The sequence below is a fragment of the Zonotrichia leucophrys genome, chromosome 8 (genome assembly GCF_028769735.1).
Source record: "Zonotrichia leucophrys gambelii isolate GWCS_2022_RI chromosome 8, RI_Zleu_2.0, whole genome shotgun sequence".
Lineage (NCBI taxonomy): Eukaryota > Metazoa > Chordata > Aves > Passeriformes > Passerellidae > Zonotrichia > Zonotrichia leucophrys.
In genome coordinates, this window is record NC_088178.1 from 4,180,933 (window position 1) to 4,206,514 (window position 25,582).

The 25,582-nt window shown below is 56.3% G+C and overlaps 2 protein-coding genes across 6 annotated transcripts in view; one reads left to right on the plus strand and one right to left on the minus strand.

Moving 5' to 3' along the window:
- Positions 1-8: 8 nt before the first annotated feature.
- BRINP2 (BMP/retinoic acid inducible neural specific 2) lies at positions 9-13,890 on the minus strand. The gene is made up of 8 exons (XM_064719382.1): positions 13,724-13,890; positions 6,796-7,142; positions 4,105-4,295; positions 3,792-3,982; positions 3,346-3,451; positions 2,753-2,989; positions 2,365-2,587; positions 9-2,043 (listed from the first exon to the last, which is right to left on the minus strand). The coding sequence occupies exons 2-8, from the start codon at positions 7,074-7,076 to the stop codon at positions 927-929; spliced, it is 2,346 nt and encodes a 781-aa protein (XP_064575452.1). The 5' UTR covers positions 7,077-7,142; positions 13,724-13,890; the 3' UTR covers positions 9-926.
- Positions 13,891-16,144: 2,254 nt separating this feature from the next.
- ASTN1 (astrotactin 1) overlaps positions 16,145-25,582 on the plus strand; it is a 74,324-nt gene continuing 64,886 nt past the window's right edge. For all 5 annotated transcript variants that reach the window (XM_064719476.1, XM_064719477.1, XM_064719478.1 and 2 more), the window contains exon 1: positions 16,145-16,486. In XM_064719476.1, the coding sequence (XP_064575546.1) occupies positions 16,204-16,486 (283 nt within the window). In that variant the 5' untranslated portion in view covers positions 16,145-16,203. The remainder of the gene's footprint in view (positions 16,487-25,582) is intronic.

Genomic DNA, 25,582 nt, shown 5'->3' on the forward strand with positions numbered 1-25,582 from the left:
CTGTTCTGTTCTTTTCTTTCTTTTTTTTTTTTAATCTCAGTTGGTTTTGGTTGCTCTTTTGCTCAAAAAAGGCATTTTTTAAAAAATATATTAAACAGATACATTTTACTAAGATGTCTCTTGGCTGGAGCCACTGACAAGAAATGACACTCCCCAAATGAATAGGCTTAAAAAAACTTGTCCCAAACAAACCAAATAAATAAATACATAAATAAAACATTTTCTTTTTCTTTCTTTTGCATTAGGGTGGGGGGTTTTTTGTTGGTTTTTCTGTTTTGTAGGCAACCTTGGCCCAGAGGTCTCCGAGGGTGTCTGTGATGGCAGCATCCCCGGGCAGGTGCCAGGTCCTTCCAGGCAAGGGGTGAGACGGTGCCTCGGCACGGCATCAGACACGGGGTGCTCGTGGAGAGGCCGCAGGGGAACCTGCAGGGTCTGCAGGGTCTGTGCTGTGGGCCCCCAGCAGCACCGTGTGCGAGGCCACAGCTGCAGGATGGATGGTGGGGGATGCAAAGGTGCCAGTAGAAACCTCTTAAAAAGACTACAAAAGTTGGGGTGGCAAGGAGGCCGCTGCTGGGGGATCCTTAGGGTGGGTTCAGCATCTGCTCTGGTGGGACCAGCAGCTGCCTCTGGGCAAGCCACACCCCCTGGGCTGCTGGCACACCTCCCCAGCCACAGTGGCATTGTTCCCACACTTGGAGCCAGTTCACAATGCCATGAGCCATTCCTCCTCCTCCTCAGTCCCACTGGCATTCTCCATCCGCCTGAGCCCTGTGTCTCTTTGGCCAGATGCTGGGTGTACCATGGAAGCACGCAGTTGGCACTAAGGTAAGGCCTTGATTTCAATTTTTAGGGTGGTTCTTTCTCTCTCCTCCCCAGGCAGTCTGTCCTGGCAGCCCCTGGCCGAGGTGTGAGCGCTGCCAGCTGTGTTAGCTGCACAGCTTGCCCGTCTCCTGCTCCAGGGCGTTGGGCAGCTTGGCGTTGAAGGCTCTCAGGGAGGACTGGATCCTCGCCACCTCGTTGTTGGCCAGCTTGAGCCGGTGCCGGAGCAAGCAAGTGAAGAGGTCGAGGCGGATTTTGCCAGGGGGTGAGAGCCTGTTCACCCTGTCCCTGATCTCCAGCAGCTGCAGCATGGCTGAGTCCTGGGAGCCCTGCGTGTAGGGGTAGTCCAGCTGGAGGATCAGGTCACGGATAGCGTCCGGCTCAAAGGGCAGGCTGTAGCCAAAGACTTGCAAGCTGTTGATTTTCATGTAGCCCAGGTTCTTGGAGGGATCTGACATCTCCAAGGGCTCATAGTAGATTGTCTCGTTGGAGCTGTCATCCAGAGACTTGATGCGGCTCCGCAGGTAGACGTGCACCGTCTCAAAGAAGGTCTTCCTCTTGTTGCCCAAGGTGATGGTCCAGTTTTGGCACTGGGCAGAGGCATCTACGGTAGTCCTTTCCCAGTCTGGGAAGCTGCCCTCGTTGACAGGCATGAACCAGCTCTCTGAGTGGCTTCCCCCAAAGGGGTTAACATAGATGGCCATGACGGGCTCCAGGGTGCTGTTCTTGGTGAGGCAGATCTGCAGAGACAGGGCCAGCATGATGTGAACCAGCCCGGGCTTGTACTTGTTGCTCTTGAGGGTGAGGAGCATGCGCTTCCTCCAGGAGGGGTCGAACCAGCTGCCCAGGCGCATGTCGTTGCTGATGAAGATGGAGTGCACCTCGATGCGGCTGTCCCGCTTCTGCAGCAGGTACTTGAGCTCCAGGTCCTGCAGGTCCGTCTCCAGCCCCAGGTACTGCTCCAGGGAGTCAGCCACCTCGGGGCGGCAGAAGCCCTGGGTGAGCGCATAGCCGTGGTGGCAGCTCCCGCAGCGGGTGCTGTTGTCCTGGTCACAGCTGGCACAGGCTGGCCCCTCGCCCAAGGCACACGGGATGGAGCCCTGGCAGGAGGGCTGCTCTGAGGGACAGGTGCAGCTGTGGCTTTCTTCCAGGAAGGTCCCAGGCACGGTGGTCTCGCTGCAGTACAGCAGTGACTGTGCGCGGCTCCACCAGTAAGGGAGGGACCTGGTGCACAGAAACACAGAAGAGAGGCTTAGATGGCATCTTTTGGGATGTGACTGGCTTTCCCTAAGGATGGAACAGCTGCCCACCTCGTGTTGGTTTCCTGCTCTGCTGGTGGCCCTCCCATGAACCCATTTTCCACCTTCAGGTCTGCACCTGATCTCTCAGGGCCACATTCCAGGCTGGTACAGCCGCTCCTGCTGCCTGCTCACCCCCTCCTCGGTGGGAGCTTCTCCACTTGCAGCCACAGGGGGTTATCCCCGGGCAGTGCCCCACCCCTGGGGCACGGGGCAGTGTCCCAGCAAGGCTGCCGGGGCACCCTACCTCTCCTTGGGCAGCTTGAAGCGCGGCTGGCGGTGGCAGCGCTTGCTGAGGTTGAAGAGGCGCCGGATGAGCCGGAAGGTTTTCCTGGAGAGCAGCTTCAGGCTGGTGCCCAGCTGCTGGTAGCGGTGCTGGACATCCAGATCCATGCTCCAGAAGTGGGAGATGGCTGTCCTGTTCAGGAAGCGGTCCGTGGGGAGTCTTTTCACCAGGGCCTGAAACTCCTCTGTGGGGAGAAGGAGATGGCATCAGGAACTCTGGAGAGCAGGCAGTAAAGGTGGAGCTGAAAGCAACCTCCCTCCCCCCGAGCTCTTCATGGTGAGAAGAGCAGCACCCAGCCTGGGCTGCTCTCAAAGGGAAGGAGATGCTCGGCGGGGTCTGCCAGCCTCACCTGACTCCTCGAACTGGCTGTGGTGGCTCTCCCAGGCCCGCCCGAGCTGGGCCAGGCTGCTCTCCAGCGCCTGGATGTCGGCCTCGGGGCAGTTGCAGCGGGGGAAGGCGGGCTGGCACTGGCAGCGGCAGTCGCTGCGGCGGCACAGCAGCTCCCCCGCCGAGCCGCAGGCGATGTAGCTGAGGGCGGCGGCCACGAACCGCTCCCGCAGGTAGGAGGGCAGCACCGTCTGCAGCCCTGCGGAGGGAGCAGCCCCGAGGGCATGAGGGCACGCACGGAACCCCTCAAACACCACCTGGGCGAGGAGGGCACCAGCCTCTCCCCCCTCGCCGGGCTCCCACCCTCGCATGATTATCATATCAATTTGCTGTGGAGCCGCTTGTCTGGGCTCTGCATCGATCTTGGCTCCTCTTGGCAGACAAGCAACAACCTCATCCTGCCCAGCTTTCATTATTTTCCTCCCCTCTCCTCCCCAGCCCTGAAATTAGAAGCAGCATCTCGTGCCAGCATCCTCCCCTGCATCCCCCCGTGCACCCACAAGCATCCCATGGCAGCAATTGTCCGCCCCCACATCCCCACGAGCCCGGTCCTACCTTGGAGCTGCACTTTGTTCTCAGGGCTCTGCACCAGGACAGAGCTCACCGAGTCCAGGTTGTCATAGTTGCTGCAGCCCAGTGGCCCTGTCCGTGTTTCTGTCACCTAAGGTGGGGACACGAAGCGGTCAGGGTACACAGGAGGGGACACAGGGTGCCCTACCCCGGTGAGAGCGATGCAGACAATCCCTGACCCGCTAGCCAAGCCCCCCTCCTCGTAGCAGGGCGATGGTCAGAGAGGAGAACTAATTATCTGCTAATTAGCTTGTTGACAGGCGGCAGCCCGCTGAAAAATGTGCCTTTATTAGCGTGCCCAATTTCCCATAAATAATGGAAGGTGTTAACTTTCCCGGCTCTCTGCTCTCTGGGGGATGCTGTTTCAGGTCGGGCCAGCTGGAGGGGCCCCGGGCAGTCCCGGCGCTGGCCCCTCCTCGCCCCTCTCGTACCTTGATGGCAGCCGTGGCGATCTGGATGTGGTGCAGCCGGCGCAGGGTGCTCTCCCTGTCGATGAAGTAGGAGGCTGCCAGCTGGTGCAGGGTCTCCAGCGACACCCCCGAGCTGTTCCCAGCCCCCGCCGCGGGCTCTGCCCTCCGGCTAAGCTTGCGCTTGTCCACGAAAATGGTCAGGGACTCCTCTCCTGGGGGGAGATGTGATACCTGAGAAAGGCTGTGGGCTGCCCCCATTCCCGTTCCTGGCCATGCAGTGCTGCTTTTCCCACCCTCCCTCGCTGTGCGAGGGGCTGAGCAGCCCAGCGCTCACCTCCCAGCGTGGCAGCCAGCAGGAAGTGTGTCCCATACTTCTTGATGAGGCTGTCGGTGATCTGCTGCGCGCTGGGCCGCCGCCCCAGCAGCCGGATGTTGCGGATGAATTCGGGGGCCAGGGGAAGTGGGAGGCTGAAGAAATCTTTCCTCTCCAAGGCCAGATTATTCACCTTCCAACGGGCAAACTCTCTGTGGGACGAGAGCAGCAGCGGGGAGAGGGTGTGAAGGGGGTCTGGCCATGGCACATGCATGCTCTCCTTCCTTATGCCCCTGATTTCCATTCAGGACAGGTGGAAAACTCTGGAAAGAATAATCCCGACCTCCCCACTGGAAATGAAGGACCTGCTGCCAGCTATGGATCCAGGCAGGACAAAAGCACCGTCCCTCCCTAAGCCATCGATGGTGATAAAGAGCTACAAGCAGCGGAGATGCTGGCTATTGATTAACCCAGCACCTCCGGAAGGCATTAATCACAGCCCAGGGCAGGGCTAGAGCCTCTTCCAGCCCTTTGGGCTGGCTGCAGCTCATCCCTCCTCCAGCCTACAGATCCAAGGGAAAATCCAGCATCTGGGGGTGTCATGGTTTTCAACATCAGCAGCGTTTTGTGGGAAGCTGGAGGTGTTGGGATGTGGTGGGTCCCCTCAGAGCCCCAGATGCTGTCAGTGTGCCACCCAGCCTGTCACTGCCTCTAAAACCCCTCATAAACAACCAGCAGCAAATTTCAGCTTAATCTTTGGCATTTGGCTCTAATTAAAACCAGGCTGTGCCTCTCAGACGGGGCTGACTGGGAAAACAGGGAGAGGGAGGGAGAAGGAGGGAGCAGTGGATGGGTGCAAAGCAGCAGCTGCTGGGCTTGGCAGATGACAGGTTGCCTCCCACGATGACTTTGGGCCCAGAAGATGGGATGCAGGGGCCTGTAGCAGGGCTGAGGATGAGGCAGGGGGGTGCTGCCTCTCCCCTTGCACACACACACTCCCTCGGGGCTGGGGTGCCAATTTCCCCCCTTCCATCCCGGAGGCAAACAAGCCCCGAAGGCTGATGGCAGGTTCTCTGCCTCTGGGGAGGTGTGAGCCAGCTCTGTCCCTCTGGCTGCTCCTTCCTGTCCCACCACCGTCACCAGCAGCATCCCTGGAGGACGCAGCTCCCTCGGCATGGCAGCATCAGCACACAGGAAAGGGGAGAGGAGCTCCCTGGGGGTGCAGGGCTGCAAAACAAGGCTGCAATCCCAGCACCCACGTCAGCATCCCCAAGAGGCCCTGGTCAGGCTTTGCTTTGCTGCTGGAAGCCCCCAGGGCTCAGCACTGGTGGGGAATGGAAGGGAAAGGGCTCATTAGGCAGAGGTGACAGCCCCAGTTAGGCCCAGGAGGTGGTGGAGTGGAGTGGGTTTCCCACAAAGGCTGTCACAGGGTGGCCTTGGCTGTGGTGAGTGGACCCCACTGCTGCCAAACCTGGTTCTCTGCTGGCAAGAAACCCCCTCCAGCCTCGGCCCCCATGTATACAGCATCCCATAGCAGTCCAAGGGCTGATGGCACTGGGGACATGCCAGGGGGTCAGTCAGTGGCTTTTCTTGAGCAGCATCCCAGCCCCAGAGAACTGCCTGTCTAGGAAGGTTCAGCAATTTGGCACAGAGACATCTTTGTGCACAGAAAAAGGACAAAAGAGCATCTTTGTGCAAAGGGCCTGGAAGGTGGACACCACATGCACACTGTCCCTTCTGCTGTCCCCAGCCTCCATCTCGGGGCAGGAGAGTATACGTGGAGGATGTCCAAAGGGACTGGAGCACACAAGACCCATCCAGCCCAGCGGGCTCTGTGCCTCCTGCCACAAGGGCTGATCCCATCTCAACCTGGGCACCAAATCCCTCCCATTTAAGGGCAAATCCTGCCTGGTGTCAGGACCCAGGGCATCCCTCTGGCTGTCCTGAGCAGCCAAGACCCCTGCCAGGGGGCTCAGAGACCCTGGCACAGAGCCCAAAATGCCCCTGTGGTTTTGATTATGACCCATGGAGCAAGTTACCAACCTTAGATGAAGATCTGCAAACCATGACAATTTAAGAAGAATGACAGTGAATTTATCACAAGGTGAAAAATAGGTTTTTGGGGTTTTTAGAATGGGGGTTCAGGGGGCAAAATGGAGGAATCTGGGCATGTCCAGACTTTCTCCTTCTTCTTCTTCTTGGCCTCCATCTTTTGGTGTGATGTTTGCACTTTTAGATTGGTTTAGACTAGAAGCTCACTGTCTAACATAGGTGATAGGTATTGGGAAGGAATTGTAAACATTGTACATGTAGTTTTTAGAATAAAGACATACCACCACCCTGGGGGCAGGCAGAGTGCCTGGAACTGTCCTGCTGAGCGGACCTTGGCTGGACAGGAGAAAGAATTTTATAGCTAAGAAACAATAAACAACCTTGAGACCAAGAAATTAAGAGCTCTGACTCCTTCTTCAAGCACCGGGCTGGGAAAAGAGACTTTGTAACTTCTCTCGGGGTCACTCTGACCAGCTAGAGACCCTGACAGCCTGGAGCCCAGCCTGGCCTCACCAAGAGCATTCCTGGAAAAGCAGCATCTCACACCCACCCAATGGGCAACCTCCTCCCACACATGGGGGTCTGCTCATGTGGATTAGAGAGGGTCTGCCTCCACTCTGCCGTGCCCCCACATCCCCCCAGCCTGTCACAGCCTCTCACCTGTAGATCCTGTACCTGGTGGTGAACCCCTGCCGGTAGCGCTCCATGAAGTCCACGTACTCCTGGGCTCGGTAGAAGGGTCCCCGGTCGGTGAGGAGCCAGTCGAGAGGCGGCCGGGCCGAGGGAGAGGAGGATGAGGAGGAAGAGGAGGGCGTGGCGGGGGCTGCATGGCCCTGGGGCACGGCGCTGCAGCGGCAGCAGGCGCTCAGGGCCAGCAGGGCCAGCGGCCAGGGCAGCATGGGCGGGGGCCCGTCAGCACGGGGCAGGTCCTGCCGCCCCATCCTGCTGCTGCCCGGCCGGCTTCTTCATTCTCTCACCCCGCGGCAACGCTCCGGGACAGCCCCGCCCTGCAACGACAAGCGGGGAAACCCGTGAGGAGCGGATGGAAACCGGGAGCAAGCTCTGGAATGCTGGCTGGGATGCTGCTGACAGAGGGAAAGCTGCGCTCCAGGGAGAGCCCGGTCATGCCACAAGAAATAAGAGTTTGTGGGGCTGGGGGTGCTGGAGTTAAATGAAATCCTGGCTGATGGCTGTTTGAGGAATTTCTGGATTTTTCTTTATGTTTTTCTCTGCTGGACATCAGCCTGGCATATTATTTATTTATTATTATTATTATATGACACAGCTCACTGCTGTGAGCTGCCCTGCACCCTGCATTGTGGGAACAAATGTCATGAGCATGCAGCTCATTTCAGGTGGGGCTAAAAATGATAATCATGGGGAACTGGGAAAATCAGCTTCTCCAGGTATGAACTGGATCATGTCTGGTTGACGTTAGACTTGTCTTTGTGTCCTGCTAGTGTCTGGATGGATGGATGGATGGCCACTCCAAGGCTGCCTTAGGCTGATGGAAGTAGTGTTCTGAGTGCAAAGTAAAGATGGAGCTTTTCTGGCAGCAGCAGCCACAAGGACAGAGCCTGAATTTGCCAGCAAAGGTGGAGATGGGGATCTGCAAGGTCTGGCCAAGGCCAGGTGTGCTGTGAGGCACCAGCAGCTGTTTGCCCAGAACAGGGACCCCCTTGCTGCAGTCCTGCCAGGGAAGGTAGTTTTTGTTCCCGGAAGGCGGCTGGAGCCCAAATGCCCATCCCTGCTGAGCTCACACCAACCCTGCCTTCTCCCAAACAGGGCTTTGCTGGATGAATCATCATGCTTGAACATGTAATAATATGTTTTTTTCAATTTTTTTCTCCCTCTCTTCTATTTTTAAACCCTTAAGGGTGCCCTTTGATTACACTTTCTCAGCTTCTCGCTCAGCCCTTGAGGCTGGGGCCCTGTGAATTTTAAACAAAAGCTGAGACTTTCACATCACCAGGCTGCGGTGCCAGGGCAGTGGGGTGGGCAGGAGCAGCAGGCAGGGCTTCTGTTCCCCCACACTCGTTTTTCACGTGTCACCCTTGTTTTTCCCAGCCTGGCAGGCAGCCACATGACAGCCCAGTCACTGCCTCCTGCCCCTGGCACGTGGGGCAGGATGTGCCCAACTCCCAACCCTGTCCCATGCTGGGCTGGGGGACAGGCAGTGCCAGCTGGTTTCCTCACTCTGTGCCTCAAGGAGGGGGCATCTCTCACCCCCAAAACGTGGCAGGACCCAACGCCAGAGGCTCATGGAGCTGCCACGTGTGGGTGGTGGCTGAGCACCCAAGGCATTTGGCTGCCCCTAATCCTCCCTGCTAAAGCTGGGCTGAGGGCAAGCAGGCAGAAGGGATGCAGAGCCTGCCTGAAGCAGACCTGCAGCTTGCTCCCCTCCCCAGGAATATCTGCTGGTACAATTAACAATTGATGTGGCCTGGGGACCAAAGGGATCTCAAAGCCCAAGATTAACCCAACCCCCCCAGGTCCATGCTGCCTGCAGCCAGGTCCTGCTGCTGTGTCCAGGAGAGAATGGCGGGAGCCAGGGTCTGGCACTAAACCTCATGGATGGTTTAGATACTGACCCTAGGCTAAACCCTCAGTGATTTGATCCCTTTCCCATACAGCAAGGAGGAAAGCAACACTGTGGATCTCAGCTGAGAAGCTGAGGGAGGGTAAAGCCTCCTCGAACAGCATCTTTCTAAACCCTGCCCATGGAAACACACTGCTTGTAGCATTAAATATGGCTGTGACAGCAAAACACCTTGTTTAAATATCTGGTGCACTGGGACTCTGCCTGTTGCCTCACAAACAGGCTTGGCACACCCTGGCTCCTGGTCTCCCATCATCATCCATGGGTTTTAAGGGGCTCCTGACCCTCCAGCTGGGGCTGCTCCCTGGCTGTGTCCCTGTCCCCCCTCCCACCACACAGCCAGAGTCTCACAGGGGATGTTAAAGGGGATTTTAAATGGTTAAAGGAGATGTTTTTCCAGTGCCATGGGACACTGGCCTCATCCATCACCACTTCACACCACCACAGACTGGTTTTGCACCAGTCACTTCACCGCCCTCCCTGAGGCTTTCCTGGTGTAAATCAGGAGGACACAGGAATATTCTCCCTTTGATTCAAAGCACAGAGGGGATTTTTTTGGAGTGGGACACACCAGGCAGAGCACTGTCTTTTCCATCAAACCATCCTAGATGTTAAATGCTTCCCACCAGCACTAACCAGCCCCTTGCCATTACCACCCTGGGGGGCATCTCCACATCCCTTCACCAAGAGGGATTTTCCATGCTGTCCTTCCCCTCCAAATGCCCTCTCCCACCAAAGCACCACAGCTAAGGCAGCAAGCATCGGGCTCACCATCCTGGGGATGGATATTATGGGTAGACCCACTGTGGGCCACCTTTTCCCTCAGGCTGTGGTCCCTAGGCCAGCTCTGCACCACCTCAGCCTGCTCTGACACCTTCCCTGGGGAGCCCATTCTGAGATTCCAGGCTGAGCATGCCATGTTTCCCTGTGGCTACTTCATGTTTTACTACAGAGCAATAAAAATAGGATTTGATATTTCCAGCACTCAGCCGGGGCAAACTGGTACAAAACCAGTGAAGAATCCCTCCTGGTATGGAGCAGAGTTTCCAGCCTTGCTGAGTGAGCTTTTATTCACACTTCCCTCCTATTCACACGGCGCGTGGCGGCACCTCCGAGGGAGGCTCCTGCCTGGGGACGGTGATGACGCACGGCAGCATCCTTGCCAACAGGAGCTGGAGTCCCAAGCCAGGCAGAACGGGCAAGGAGGGCCTGTGAGGGGGCTGCACTGGCTCTGCAGCAGCTCATCCCCAGGGAGCAGCTCTCCTGCACCACTGTCACCGGGGTAATTTATTTCCTCCTATCGATCAGGAGTGATAGAAAATAAATACGTGCAGATATTGCCATAGCTGTGCACAGTCCTCAGTGCCTACAGCTGGGGGGAGCTGGCTCTGGTTTGAGGGGAAGGGGGGCTGCACTGCAGCTCTCTGGGGTTGGGGCAATGCTCTTCAGGGCACACCTGCACATGCTCACACCAGAATCCTCCTGGGATGCTGGGGAGAGTAAAGCTCTTTAGAAACAAGTAACCCCCTTGACCTTACTACTAGAGCTGGAAATAACTTTCTAATCACTTTTCCTTGATCCAAAAAAATGAAGATTTGATGAGAAGCATCTGACAACTCTTTTTTTTCTTCTTCCTTTTGATTTAGGGTTTTGCATCACAAAAGTTGGAAAACTTCCAGCTTGTTATTTTTTTTTCTCCTCTTCCCTTTTCTATAAAAACCCTGAAGCAAGGAAGAAGAGTACCAAAGTAAATATTATTGGCAAATTTTCCTAGAATCACAACCTCTTTAAGGGCCAAGTCTTCCTGAGCTTCTTAAAGTGCAGTCTGTCCCCATTGCCTGCAGCAGAACACCCCAGTGATGGCTGATGCATGGCCCACACTGTCACTTGTCATGAGCTACATCTTAAAAAGAGCTCGTGGCAATTTCTAGAGTCACTCCCCACCCTGGGGATGGCAGTGGGGTCACTTCTGCAGTGGTGTCCTCATCCAAAATGGCTTGAGAGGCTGAAGGAAGGATGGGGGTGTTCAGGTGAGCTGCAAAAGCCTCCCTCTGCTGCCCTTGGAGCTGACAGTGACAGCAGCAACACCCTCAGCACAACATCGGAGTTAGGCCGAGGTCCTGCTCCCCTCCATGCCCATGGCATCTCCAGAGCCACGTGCTCCACCACTCATCAGGCTGAGTTCGATAATTAAGATGTTAGCTAATTGTTAGGGACATTAACATTGATTTGTGCCCTTTCATGCTGCAGGAGCAGATCTGGAGATACAGCAACTGCGAAGCATGCACTGGGGAAGGGGCAGTGGAATTTGCCAGGTGCCGTTGGGAAGCACAGGAAGGTTCCAGATGGACCCTGGAACCACCTCTGTGCAGGCTGAGCTGAAGCCCAGAGCCACAGCAAACCCCAGTGCCCATGGCAGGTACACAACACCATCGGTGGCAGGGCTGTGGGATGTGCCCAGCCACAGGGAATGGTCCCTGGGCACAGTGGGAGCCCAGGTGCATCTGTGCAGGAGCGATGGGGAGGGGTCTGCAGCTCCCTGGGGACGCCTTTCAGTGGGAACGAGCATCAACCCAGTGACTGAGTCACCTTCTCATTAAACATGGAAAAGCTTTATCAAATTAAGGCCACTTAAAAGAGCCTGGGCAAAGGCTAAGTGCAGTTTAGCGTCTGAAGTGGATTGACTCAGCTGAGCCGTGTCTATCTGTGCATGCACGCAGGCGCCCAGGCCACCTCTCGCTCTTGCACACCTCGGGACAGACAATCCCAAAGGGCTCAATTTTAGCAGGATGCTCCCATTGCTCGGGGCCTCCAGGCTCACCTGGGGCTTGGTGGAGCCTGTCTCCCCTACAGCCAGCCCTGCCTACATCTCCTCTGCCCCGGCTCGGCTGTGGCTCGGGAGGAGCTGCAGCGCCGGGCTGGTTCCCGCACGCTGCCAAGGAAGCTCCAGGGCCCCGCTGATCAGCCCGGCTAATTAAGAGAGCGAGGCAGGCACCGCCGGAGCGACAGCAGCGCCGTAATCGCCGGCAAAGCGGGCACGGCGGGGCGCTGGCAGCCACCTGGCAGCCGGCCCCGGTGACACAGCTCCGGGCGTGGGGACAGACAGACGGACACCTCGGAGCCGCAGCTGGGAGCGGGTTCTCCTGCTGTCACCCTCTGCAGCCCCATCAGTCACTACAGCCGAGGGACCCCAAGCCACTGCCCTCCTCCTCCTCCTCTCAGCTCATGAGATGCGTTAGAAAACCTGTAGGACTCAGTGACTTGGGTTCCTTTTATTAGCTTTTCTTTACATCCTCAAGAGCGAGACACTCGAAGATGAGAGTAAAGGAAAATAGCAGAAAATCCCAGGACTCAGGGAGCCGAGGATTTGCATAAGACATCAAATGAGTTGAAGCCTGGGCCGCTGTCAGGGGAGATGGCAGCTGCGTGCACAGTCGCACCAGTGCCATGTGTTCTGCCCTCTGGCTTTGCACATCCGAGACTTTCACACCTACAGGCAAAAAGCCTCTTAAATAAAGCAAATAAATGTGCAAAATAGAATTTCCCCCCCAGCACAGTGACGGCAGCAGCAGCTCTGGCTTCCCCACCTTGCGCTGAGCTCTCAGACCAAAGAATCCCTGCAGATGGATCTCTGGGACCAGGGAAGAGCAGCCCTGCACACGAGGGGATGGGGAAAAAGAGCAACCCTGCGCTCAAGGAGCCAGGGAAAGGGAGCAGCCCTGCAGCCTCCTCCCCAGGGAGTATGTATGTCTCTTTCATCCTAACAGATCCTGCGAGCCCAGCACCATCCTCATGCAGGAGGCAGCGCAAGGTGAGGAACACTGCTTCCCTTCCCTGCCTTGCCTTCACACGAGTGACAAGTGTCACGGACAGCCAGTGATGCACAGGTGTAGCTCAACCTTAGCAGACCATGATAAATAAGGTGGTGGGTGGCTGGTGTTGGGCATAGAGAGGGAGCTCTCCTCTGGGGTGTCAGAGTGGGGCCACCTCCCCTGGACACCCAGCTCTCCAAACTGTCTCTGCACGGCCACCACAGACAGCTCCGCTTCGGAAAAAGTGCAGGGGCCTCCGGGGCTGGCAGGGACCCTCCTGGCTGCCGACAGAGAGGGGACACTGACATCTGCCGGCGGGTCCCACCCGGCCCCGAGCGCCCGGGCTCGGAGCGCCCGGGACCAGAGCGGGGACGCTCCGGGAGCCGCCACGGCCGCCCCAGGGCAGCCACACGCGGATCCCTGGGGAGGGACCGGCAGCGCTGCGCCCGGAGCTGATGCGATCCAGCGCTTTAAAGACACCGAGTTTGTTTCTTACTGGAAAGATGAGTGTTGAGGGAAGGGAGCCTGGTAGCGGGGAGCCCTCGGGTACCGGAGCTGTGCCGGGCAGGCGAACAAACATCTCCTGACGGGTCACGCACCCATTGCTCGACCGATGCTCCGGGTGGCGGAGCGGGGCCCTGCGGTGCGGGGAACGGGCGATCCCCTCACGGAACTGATCCCCCCACAGGCTACTGATGAGCGGGGCCCATCGGAGAAATGCGCGTTTTAACATTTGCGGGGCCATCTCCTGCGGTCCCTGCGGGCGCGGGGTGTCTCACACGGGCAATTTCACACCGAGCAGCGCACTCGGAACACGGCAGCAAGTCCCAGCATCCTGGGCAGCTCGTTTGTCTCTGTAGCCCGCCGGCTCCCGGTCCCACCGTGCCGGTGGCAGCCGCCCCTCACCTGTGGGGCCCCGCCGCGGGGCGGCTCCGCCGGGCAGGACTCGGTGCCTTCCCTGACACCCGAGCTCGCCGGGGAGGCTGCTAAGCGAGCCCGGAGCGGGGACACAACTTGACCAAGGTCACCGAGAGAGCCGCCGTCGGTACTCGGGATCTCCGCCCTTGCGGGGCCGCCGCTCGGCCCGCAGCGCTCCCTCCCCACCCCACCACCGGCGGGACCCCCGCGCCGCCTCAAACCCCGTCCCCAACTCCTCCCCGCGACCCCGCGGACTCACCCCAGGCTCCAAATCAGCGCCGGCGGGGCACCGGCCGCCTCTCCTTGGCGTTCCGCTCCGATCGGCTCCGGCTCAGCGGCCCCGGGCACTGCCCCGCCGCCGCCTCCGGGCCGCGCCATGTGCGGGCGGCCGGGCGGGCCCCGGCGGCGCCGCCACCATCCCGGGCTCCCTCACCCGCGGCCGCCGGGTCCGCGCGCTCCGCGGGGTCGCCGCGCCGCGCCGATAATATATGCAGCGCCCGCAGCCAATCACAGGCTCCGCCGGCGGCCCCGCGTATTCCCATTGGGTGAGCGGGATGGGGAGGGGCGGGGCGTGGTGCGGGAGTCCCGCTCCCGCCTCCCGACCCGGGGTGAGCGAGCCCCGGGATGTGCGGGATCGGGAATGGGAGAGAGCCTGGGAGCACCCCGGGATGTGCGGGATGGGGAATGGGAGACACCCTGAGAGCATCCCGGGATGTGCTTGTTCGGGAATGGTGGGGTTGGAAGGGATCCTGGAGATCATCCCATTCCTATCACGGGCAGGGACACCTTCCTCTAGGCCAGGTTGCTCCAAGCCCCGCCAGCCTGGCGTGGAACACCCGCAGGGATCCACATTCCCAGATTCTCCCTCCTGTGCTGGTCATTCCCGGTGAGCAGCAGGAGGATGCTGTCAGTGACACCAGATTTAGCGTTCCCAGATGGTTTTTTATGTGTGTTCCATTTATCCTTCTGTGTTCCTCACACCTCCCACCAAACCCCTTCCTTGCTCCTCTTTTCACACCTTGTTAGACATTCCAGGGGCACTGCTCCTGGGGGTGCATCCCTTCTCCAAACTTTGGAAGAACCTTGTTGGAGACGCCCTCTAAAAAATGCAAATCTTTTTTTAAATTATTTTTCAGAATGGAAAAGCTCCTTTTATAATGAGTTTGTGGCCCATGGTGAAAGACGAGCAGTGAAAGGGCCTTGTGGAAGTCATCCAGAGGGATTTCCCTGTGCTCCCCAAAAGGAACACAAAAGGAGGGCCATATCCTACAAAACACTGCTGCTCATTTTTCCTTATTTGTTCCTGGTTGTCCTTTCCCAATTTTCCCCATTTGTTTTTTTGCTTGTGGCTTTTTTTTTTTTTCCTGATTTTTCCTGATTTCTCCTGATCCTGAGCCCGTTGCTGCTGGAGGGAGACAGCACTGCTGAAGCACCCACCACTACATCCCCACTGGTTTAGTTCAGTGCTTCTCTCTGGTTGTTGAAAATGGATAATTTCTGCTCAGCATAGTTCTTCCTGCCCAAAGAGTCGTGGAAGTTAAAAATACAGGGGGTTAAAAAGACAGATCAGCCTGGGGTGAAGCACCCACTGCTTGGGGTGTGGGAGCACAGTGCTGTCCCCCTCAATGCATGCCCTGGGGCAGGCTAAGCTTCCCACATGAAGGAGGAGGAATTCAGGGAAACCATGACAAGAAGAGGTGGAGAGCTCTGCAAAAGAAAAATTTTTAAAAAATCACAAATATCTGCAGTGTGTGGGCTTTTTTGGAAGTGTGAGGTGGGATGGGGCACTGTCCCCATGAGGAGATGGTGTGGGAGCTCTCTGATGCCTCCACACCCAGTTCCAGAGCTGTCTGCCATCAGGAGAGCCCCGTTGGGAAAACCACACCAGCAGAACACAGCCAGGCATTCCTGCTGGGATGAGGACTGGGCATTGCCCCCACAGCGGAGGAAGAGAACATTTTCCATCCGAAGATTTGGGGACCACGGGTGTCTGGAGGAAGGTGTGGCTGTCAGACGAGCTGTCAGCGCTGCTTTGTGCTCCCCGAAAGAGGATGAAAATAAAAAGCATCCAGATTCAGGAAAAAGATCCAAATCCAGTGGGTTTGGGATTGCCCTTACACTCCATATGTATATACACATACATATACATATATATATGTATATATATATGTCTGTATGTCTGTATGTATACATATGTGCGCACATACAGACAGAGATATCTATTTCATGTGGGCTTGAGGGATTTGGAGGTCTGTGACTTCTTTTGGGGCTTTGGGCTCCATCATGACTTCTCCTGGGACTTATTTTGGAGGTCAGTGGCTTCTTCTGGGGCTCTGGGTTCCATGATACCTCATGGTGCTTTGGAAGCCTGGGATTTCTGAAGCCTGGGGTTTTGGAGTTGTGGGGTTTTGGAGGTGTGGGGTTTTGGAGGTGTGCGGTTTCGGAGGTGTGGGATTTTGGAGTTCTGCAGTACACCCAGCGCAGCGGGGGTGGTACCCGCATGCCGGTGCAGCGGGAGGCCGGGCAGCCCCGCATCCCTCCCGCACCGCATCGCTCCGCGGTTCTCCCGCTCTCCCGGGGGATGGGGAGGAAGGCGGGCGAGGATGCGGAAGGGAGAGGCGGGGGCCCGGAGCCGCGGAGCCGAGCCGAGCCGCGCCGCACGGGGAGGCGCCGGTGCGCCGTGCCCGCCCCTCGCCGCCGCCTCCCGCCCGGCGCCGGGAGCGCGGCCGGGGCTCCAAGATGGCTTTGGCCGGGCTGTGCTCGCTGCTGGCCGGCTGCTGCCTGGCCGCGGGCAGCGGCCCCGCCGAGGCGGCGGCGGAGGCGGCGGCCAAGGAGCTGGAGTGCAAGCTGAAGAGCATCACGGTGTCGGCGCTGCCCTTCCTGCGGGAGAACGACCTCAGCATCATGCACGGCCCCTCGGCCGCCGAGCCCAAGCTGCTCTTCTCGGTGCGCAACGATTTCCCCGGAGAGATGGTGGTAGTGGATGACCTGGAGAACACGGAGCTGCCGTACTTCGTGCTGGGTGAGCCTGCGGCAGCGCGGCGGGGCCCCGAGTATCCCCGAGCATCCCCGGCCGTGGCCGGGCTCCTCCCTGCCGCACCGCACACCCTGCGGCGCCTCGGCCCGGGGCCGTGCACTCCGCTGCGGCCGCTCGGCTAGCCCCGGGGCCGGTACACCCCGGTGCAGCATCACGGCCGGGATGCTGCAGGCTCGGTGCTGCCCAGGTTGTCACCCACGGGGCTCGTCCCCGGCTCGATCGATGGCCACCGGCGGCTGTGCTGGCATGGGGCCCGCAGTCTGGGAGTGAGGGTTTGTGCTTTGTCTGCCCCTGAGCAGAGTCACCTTCCCTGCAGCCCGATGGAAAAATACTCTGCTGCTCAGTGTATCCCACCCTGCCTGTGTGTGCTGCCTCCGGTGCTTCTGCCCCAGGTTTAGGCTCTGGCCTGTTCACATGCTCTGGAGGGTTCCCACCTGCTCTTCATCCACTGGGTGAGGCTTATCTGCCTTGATCTCCTTAAGCCCCAAAAAAGCCAAACAATTTGCTCCTTTGTTTGTTCAGAGCGAGGCCTCCACCCCTTCCTTGTGTGCAGGGACCTGCTTCCCTCCTCACCACCTGGAACATTTCCCTGAGATGTTTCATTTTTGGTGACATTGGCGCAGAACACCAGTTCCTTGCCCACACTTACCATGCTAACCTTGGCATTGCCACCATCACTTTCCTAGCAGCCCCACGGTGGCTGTGTCCCCTCCTGCAAGCCTTGTCCATCTGTTGCTTCTCCAGCTTCACCTTGGGTGTCCCGTGAAGTTTTTAGAATGACATCCTTGTTTGGAAGCTGGCCCAAAAATGAGGTCCTGGTGTGTTGCTTGATGTGACATTTCCCCACTGTACCACCTTTGTGTACCATCGTGACTCCAGACTGGGTTTTTTCCCCAGCAACTCATCACTTCCATGGCTGATGGACCCCTCCATGTGCTGAGACCCCCAGTCCTGGTTGCTGGGTGGGCTTGGGGCAGCACTGATGCTGTGTGGGCTCCCCCTTCTCCGGGGAGAAAGGCAGGGACAGCCGTGGGGGTGCTGGTGCCTGGGCAGGCTGTCTGGGCACAGCCAGGGCTGCTTTGCCGGGTGCAGAGGCTGTGTGGCAGGGACAGGGGGCTGTGCTGTCCCCTGTGTGACAGCCCAGGCCCTGGGATGCTGCGGGATGCTGCAGCGGGCCCGGAGCGTTGCTGTGGCAACAAGGCAGCAGCGCTGCTGCGGATGCAGGGAGACACGGCCGCCAGACCCAAAGGCCACCTTGGTGCCACAAAGGCCACCTGAGCGCTCGTCCCCTGCCCCCTCAGACCCAATCCTGTGCAGCCAGACCCCCGTGGGCCCTGGGAGCTCGGTGCTGCCAGCAGGGAGCACCTGGGTGGGGATCAGGAGGAGGGTCCTGGGCATGACCCCAGCCCTTGCTGCGCTGAGGATGCCTGGCAGGGTTTGTTTTGCATCCTTCTGATCTCTGCTGCCAGACAAATACAAAGGTGACAAGCCCTGTGCCAATGCAGCCTGGTGTCCTGGTGCTGGCCAGGCTGTCTGGGGCATTGCTGCTTGGGACACTGATCCCCCAAAAACATCACTGTGCATGGTGCTGTGCCAGCCCCCAGCATGCAGGGGTTTGGGCTGGGAAGACACAGAGGTGATCCCAGTTCAGGTCTTCCTGCCTGGAATGATGGGATTGGGACTGGGCTGGCAAGAGGAGGGGACTGGGATGGGACTGGGACTGGGACTGGGGGGTCTGGGCTGGCACCTTGTGGGAGCCCTGTTTGCCAGGGCTTTGGCTTGGTGACTTCTGGGAAATGCCATGTTACCTCTCCCTGTGAGACAAGGGCTTGCCTTGAAGCTGGCATGGCCACTTTGCCATCTGTGGGTGTCACTGTTTTGTGTTGCTTTACTGTGTGGGGTTGTTGTTTTTATTATTGTTGTTATTGTTATTATTATTGTTATTACTACTATTAGCCTGGACACTGCTTTTGCATGGCAGAAGCTCTGAAATGCACAGAAGTCCTACAAGACCCAGGCTTGCCAACTCAGAGGCTGCAACCTCTGGATTTGGAGGTTCCCCAGCCCAAAAAACTCAAGAGCATCAGTGCTGTCACTGCACACTCTGCACACTTGCTGGGGGCATGGCTGTGTCAGGCTGATGCCTGGTGCTGGTGTGAGTGGCTGTTTGTGCTTTCACAAGGCCTTGTGCAGGGACTGGAGGGTTTGAGCATCTTCCCAGAACTGGGGCTTCACACCGTGCTTCTTGCACCATCCCTGGCCAAAACCAGACCCGTTAATTGCACCCACCTCGCTGAGTTTGAATGTGCAATAATTAAAGTCCTGGAGTGGGGGATGATCCCCACACACTCCTGAGCCTGGGCTGGGTCAGTGTCTGAACCAGGGGAAGCTGCTGCTTCTGCTCTGGTGGTTCCAGATCTCAGATTTGTGCTCAGGGCAGGGGTTCCCCAGGGAAGGTGAGCTGCCACTCTGGCTGACAGGCTTGGAGCAGCTGCCCCTGGTCAGAAAGGGCCTGGCTTTGGGCTGGAAGCACCATTGTCTCTGCCATGTGGGCTCTGGATCAGCTCCCTTTGGGGGTCTCTCCATGCCTCAGTTTCCCCTCAAAGAGGGTGTGAGTATGCAGGAAGGTGGCTAAAGTGGGGGATGAGTGAGGGGAGCAGCTGGGAAAGGGTCTGGATCGGCCCAAGGATGGTGGGATATCATCCACCTCCAGTCCTGGTGTCCCCCTCAAATTCCTCCTAAATAATTCAGGGGCTTTTGGTCTTGGCTGGTTTTCATGGACACTGCCATGTGTGGTTCCCCTGCCTTGGTGACACAGTGGCCAAACCAGGCCTCCCACTGATGGATTCATGGACTTTTCTCCCAGCTAAAGATGTGCTGGGATCTCTGGAGAGCCACGTGTGGTGCTTGCTAGAGCTGAAGTGCTGGGGGGAGCTGCTGAACTGGGCATGCCAAAAATGGCTGTGACTCCTGACCCCTGATAACCCTGATGACATAAATTAATGATGAGCTTTATATTTATCTTTACACAGGAGGCTTGCTGCCTGCTTTCCATGCACCTTTTTGGGTCTCACCCTCCCTGCTGTGTCCATCCTGCTGCCTGAGACATCTGGGAGTGCTTTGGTGCTCAGATCTCCCAAACTTGGGGGCCTGCTGTCTGCTCCTCTGTTCCTCCAGAAGCAGATGGGCTGCCTGTGGGGTTATGACTTCTGTGAGGTGCTTGGACAAGGCTTTTCCCTGCTTTGCAGCTCTTTTAGCTGATGAGTGGAGCGAGTTTTAATTGCGCACGTGCTGCCTCACTGCCTGCCTGAGAGCTCAGGGCTCTCACCAATAAACCCCACACTGGCTTGCATGTTTATCCCCAAAGGGGCTCCAACACCATCTCCCCATGTTACTGCAGGGTTCTCTCCCAGCTGCTGAATTTTTGGGAAGTGCTGAGGGTGTGGGAGCTGGGCTGAGGCCGCTGCCCACATTTAAAATCACCTGCTTTCATCCTGCCTTCATCCTGCTTTCAATCAAGCCAACCTTCATTTGGAATGGCTGCCTTTCATCTCATTTTGTGTTTGTTGCATTAGTTGTATTTTTTTCCTGAAGGGAGGAAGCATTTTGCTGGTTGGTGGCCATTAAGAAATGCTAATTTGCAGCTCAATATTCCCTGTCCCCTCTCCCTCACTGCTTGGCTCGGCAGCATCCAGCCACATTTGAGATGGCATTAATTGGATTCACACTCCTGCAGGCTGCTAATTTTTTCGGGCCCCATCCTTTGCAGGTTATAAAGTGGCAGGAGGGGTATTTATGAGCATCCTGGCTTCCCTCAGCCCCTTGGGGTCGATGGAGATTTGTGATGCAATTGAAAACCGCGCCAAAGAAAGAGTCTTTGACTCCTTTGCCTTCTCTGTAATGCAATAAATGTTTGAAAAGTAAAGTCTTGAAATACCTTTTTGAGTGTAAAATCAACTTGAGAAATGAGAAAGCAGAGCTGACGGGTTGAACTCGTGCTTTCTGGGTGCCAGATATTTCAGGATCTTGAAATACTGGGTGGTTTTTGCATGCAGGTTTTTTCCCCCTGAGTGTTGAGGAGCTGGAGGAGCTGCTTCTGCCTCTGCAGGTTTCCAGCCCAGTTGGTGTGCTCTGAATTAGGGCAGTGCAGCCCCTCACCTTCCCACTCCCCACTGCCCTCCTGGGAGCCTCAGCCAGCAGAGGATGGGAGACGGTTCTTAACTTCAATGACTTTAATAGATTATCATAAACTCCAGCCTTAATACAAGCTGTCATGATTTCAAATTATCTTACTTTTAAATTAAATAGATTCCTTTTTAAATACAAAATCAATTCTAATTTTTTAGAGGGGTGAGATTTTTCAAAGGCACCGATGAGCTGGGCATATTTAACCGCTCTTGAATATCTCCCCGAAATATCTAATCAATTTTTTTTTTGTTAAATCCTAGCTAAGCTCTTGGCTCTATTGCTGGAGGCACTGGCCCTGACTTCCCTGGGTTAATAACAGGATTTGGGGGGGTTGCAGGGATGTGAGACGGATCAGGGAGGGAGCTGGCTGCTGCTAAAGGGGGTGACGGCCACCGGAGCGCGCGCCCGCCCTGGCTGTGGCCAGATGTGACACCTGCCAGCTCTCATCCTTGTCCCACACACCTTCCTGCTGCTGTGACTGCTGCGCATTGTGCCCTCCCACTCTGCTCCTAAAAGGCCCTGGGGCTGCAGGGTTGTGTTATCCCATACTTTTTTCCAATTCCATGGCAAGTGAGAAGAGCATCCTCTTGAGTTTCGCTCCTCTCACCTGCATCTGGATGCCCAAAGCTATTGGCACACTGGGCAGCTCTTTGGTGCCAACTGGGAAGCAATTCCTGGGGTGTTGTGGTGCCATTCCCTGGCTGGACTCAATTCCCAGGGGCATCACCCCCTTTCCATGATATGCCACCATCTCACGAGAGCAGGGAATGGCACAGGGCTGCAGCAGGGCTGGCTCCACACAGGGCCCACAGAATGAACCCTGCACCTGGGAATGGGTGTTATGGTGAAATAATGAAGCAAATATTAAGAAATTCTTAAGCACCTAGAGAATAACCAAGTTAAATGATACCAGGGGAGCTCAATTGCCTTGCTTAGATTGATTGAATTACTAAATGAGCCTGACTAATGGAATGGAGTGGATATATCGGACTTTTACTCAAGATCCTGCAATAATTTCTCTAATAAGATTGTGAGCCATTAATTGGACTTGGCTTTGATCCTGGGCACTGTCTCATGCTCTGAAACCCGCGGGTGTGATCTGTGCTCTGCCAGGCCCAGCCAGGGGACAGCTGCTGTCACTTCTGCTGCCTGGCTTGGGGACTCGCCTCAGGAGGTGCCAGCAGCTGTGGTGGGGAAGGGAACCCAAACAGCCCATCTCAGCTGCCCTCTGCCCCTTAGCAACACCATCCTGGCACTGGGGTGCACTGAATTCCTCCAGATGAGCTGGATGGGGTGTGAACTCCTGTTACCATGAGTTTGGGAGGGATACTGGGGGTGTGTGCCTGCTGAAAATGCAGGAGTGCCGCGTTCTTGCTATAACTTCTCCTGGAGTGGGTGCTGCTGCTGGTGAAACATATTTGTGGCACCCAGAGTGCTGCTGGGTGTCTGCTCTGCTGTGGGAGATGTTTGTCCCCAAGGCATGAGGGGTTCCAGAGCTTCCAGCAAAGCAGAGAGGGGACAGAGAGCCTCCCCTGGCCCTGCCCTGGAGCACCTGGTGGGGCAGGACATGCTTGTCTAATAGCAATAGCTAATAGCTCATCTAATAATTGGGTGAAAATAATAATTTTAAAAATAATAATATTTTATTCATCAGTAATAACTGGGTGCTGGTGGGACCCCATTCCAGCCCCTCCTCTTGGCCATGCAGTGTAACCACATCCCTTTTCCTGGGATCCAGAGCCTGGAGTGAGCTGAGCTGCTCAGAGCCCCTGGAGCACCAGGGGCACCCCATGCCTGGTAACATTCCCTCTCCAGGCATGGAGCCCAGCACCAACCTCAGCTGTGAGTGGGGGCAGCCCTTAAAACCTCATGGCAGGGTGGAAAACACTGCAGGGAAGCTGACAGCGTCCCAGGGAGCAGCAGGGAGTGCCCATGGCCAGACTGGGGGTGATGGGGGCTTGGGAGGAGGCACAGTGTGCACATCCCCATCCTCACGGACACCTTGTCCCCATGCCGTGCCCAGTGCAGACCTGCTCTCTTGCTGGGCACGGATGTTTCAATGCCACAGGGGATATACAGGGCCTCTTGTATGTTTTTTTCTTCCTTAACCAAGGGAAGAAAAAGTAAGAAATAAGGATTTGGTCTCTGGGAACCCGTTGCCACAGCAACCGTGCATCCAGCTGGCTGCAGCGGGGCTGGGAGGGGATCTCACTGACCCAGAAAGCAGGGGGGGAGTGGGATGTGGGGCTGCCTGGCCTTTCCAGGGGGGTGGCAGGCTCTGGCAGGGAACCAGCACTCAGCCAGGGGGGCTGCAGGGCTCCTGGCCCCTGTTTTGGCTCCCTTCCTGAATGTCTCAACCCCATCCAGGCAGGGGTGCTCAGGCTTGGTCCTGTTCCTGCCTGAGACCTGGCCCTCTTCTGGGGGCTGGGCTGCCCATGTGGGCACTCCTCAAAGCCCCACAAAGATTTCTGGTGGGTTTTACACCCCTGGAATTGGCTGTGGTTCCACTGCTGGAGAGAACCTTGGGCAACCACACTGATGCCACTGCCTCAGGTCTGCCCTCCTCTCCATGTGCCAGGGGCATTTGCTCCTGGGCTGCATCCCATACTCCTTATTTATTTAATTTAATTTAATTTAATTTAATTTTATTTTATTTTATTTTATTTTATTTTAATTTAATTTAATTTTTTGCTATTTTATTTTATTATTTCACTATTTTATTTTATTTTATTTTATTTTATTTTATTTACTATTTCATTTACTATTTTATTTTATTTTTTTACTATTTTATTTTACTTTATTTTATTTTATTTACTATTATATTTTAATTTTTTACTATTTTATTTTATTTTATTTTATATTGCATTTTATTTTACTTTATTTGTTTTATTTTACTTGACTTTATTTTACCTTACTTTATGCTCTTCCGCACTATTCCATTTTGTTTCATTCCATTTAATTTTATATTCTATTATGTTTTTTTTTTTTCATGGTCATTTAGCCAGCTAAACAGAGACTGAAATCATCTCTCTTGGAGCCTTGCTGCAGAGCAAGTCCTTCAAATGAAGGAATTTTTGCCTGGTGGGATTAAGGCAGTGCCTGGATGATGACAGCTCTGTCATTTCAGACTGCTTGTCCTTTTTGCTTCCAAATTGCTGGGCTCTGGCATCTCTGCAGCTGTGCCTGGTGGCTCACCCCAAGCAGCAGCTGGGGGATTTGTCTGGATAAGGGAAGGTTTTGGATTGCCAGGTTCTGGCTGTCCCACTCCAGCTTTTTGCTGAGAAATCACCCAGAGGAGATCACACCCCGTGCTGGTGTTTCTGGTCCTGCTTTTCTGCCCTGCAGCAGGATCACCCATCCCTGGCATGGATGCTGAGCTGGTGCTGGCTCATGCTGTGGGTTGGTTAAGCTGAGCCCACACCTGGCCTTGCTGAGCCTGTTCCCTCCATGGCTCCTGCTGCAGAGCCTGACATCCACTGGGAGGTGGGCAGAGACTTTTTTAATAATTTATAATCAAAAGAAAGTAAGGGATCCTTGAGGGACCCTGTATCTGGTGGTGGCTCGTGGGTCACAGAGGTTTGGGGTCTGCAGCTCTGATGTGAGAGGGGACAGAGCCCCTTTTGTGGCCAGCTCTGAGGCCCCTCAGTAATGAGGATGGCTAATGAGCACAGCACAGCAAGCAGCTGGGGGATGCACAGAGCTGGCTCTGCTCCTGCTGGGAGCTGATCCTGCTCCAAACCAACCTGGAGGAGGAGAGAAATGGGAGAATCCCAGAAATGTAGAGTGGTTTGGGCTGGAAGGGACCTTAATGCTCATCTCCTTCCTCACCCTGCCATGGGCAGGGACACCTTCCATTAGCCCAGGCTGCTCCAAGCCCTGTCCAGCCTGGCCTTGGGCACTGCCAGGGATCCAGGGACAGCCACAGCTGCTCTGGGCACCCTGTGCCAGGGCCTGCCCACCCTCACAGGGAACAGTTCCTTCCTAAGGATGAAGGGATGGAGAAGGGATGGAGATGGATGAAGGGCAGAGAAGGTGGCAGAGGGTGCCATTGCTCTCAGCTGGACATGCCCCATCTGCCTGGCCCAGTGAGGGCTGCATTGCCTTGTGAGTGCTTCCCAAATCAGTGGTCCAAGGAAAACCACAGCCTTTGGGATGGAAGCCTGCCTGATGTGTACAGACAGGGTCCTGACCTCGTTTTTTGGGAGAGGCACCTCCTTTTCCTGCCTCCTGCAGCCCTGCCCTGCTCCTCTGCCCTGTCTCCGTCACAACACAGTGCCTGCCTGCCTGGGAAGGGAAGGCAGATATCAGCAACCCCGAAATATCCCCAGGACAGGCTCCTCTGTGATGGGAGACAGTTGCCATGGAAACCTCCTTCAAATAAAAAAAAAGGAAAAAAACCCGAAATTTAAAGCAGCCCTTGTAGCTCAGAGGAACTGTAGACCTTATTATGGGTTTTGGCAACCCCCCTTTTTCTTTTATTTGTTCCAGCTAAAAGCTCCAGGAGACAAGGCAATTAATTTGGCATCCCAAAGGGAGTGAGAGAGCGAGGGTACCGTGCTGGGAGCAGTTTCCCTGGCTGGCAGGCACCAGGAGCTTCCTGTGCCCCCAAACACCCTCCTGCCATGGAGCTGCTCCAGCACAGGGCAAGGAGCAGGGCTGGAAGGATGGGAAGGCCCTTTCTAGGCCCATGCATGGAGTGTGTGGGAGGGGATGGGTGATGGAGGGCTCCGGGCACTGCAGGAGGGTGAGGATGCAGAAGGAGGCTCCTGTGGGGTCAGGCTGGCTTTGCTAGGGAAGGGGGATGCTTGGTAGGAGAGATATCCCACTCCCAAATTTCCCTGCCAGCCTCTGCTGTGCAGCAGTGGCTGCAGGGGCTGCGAATTGCTGCTGTGC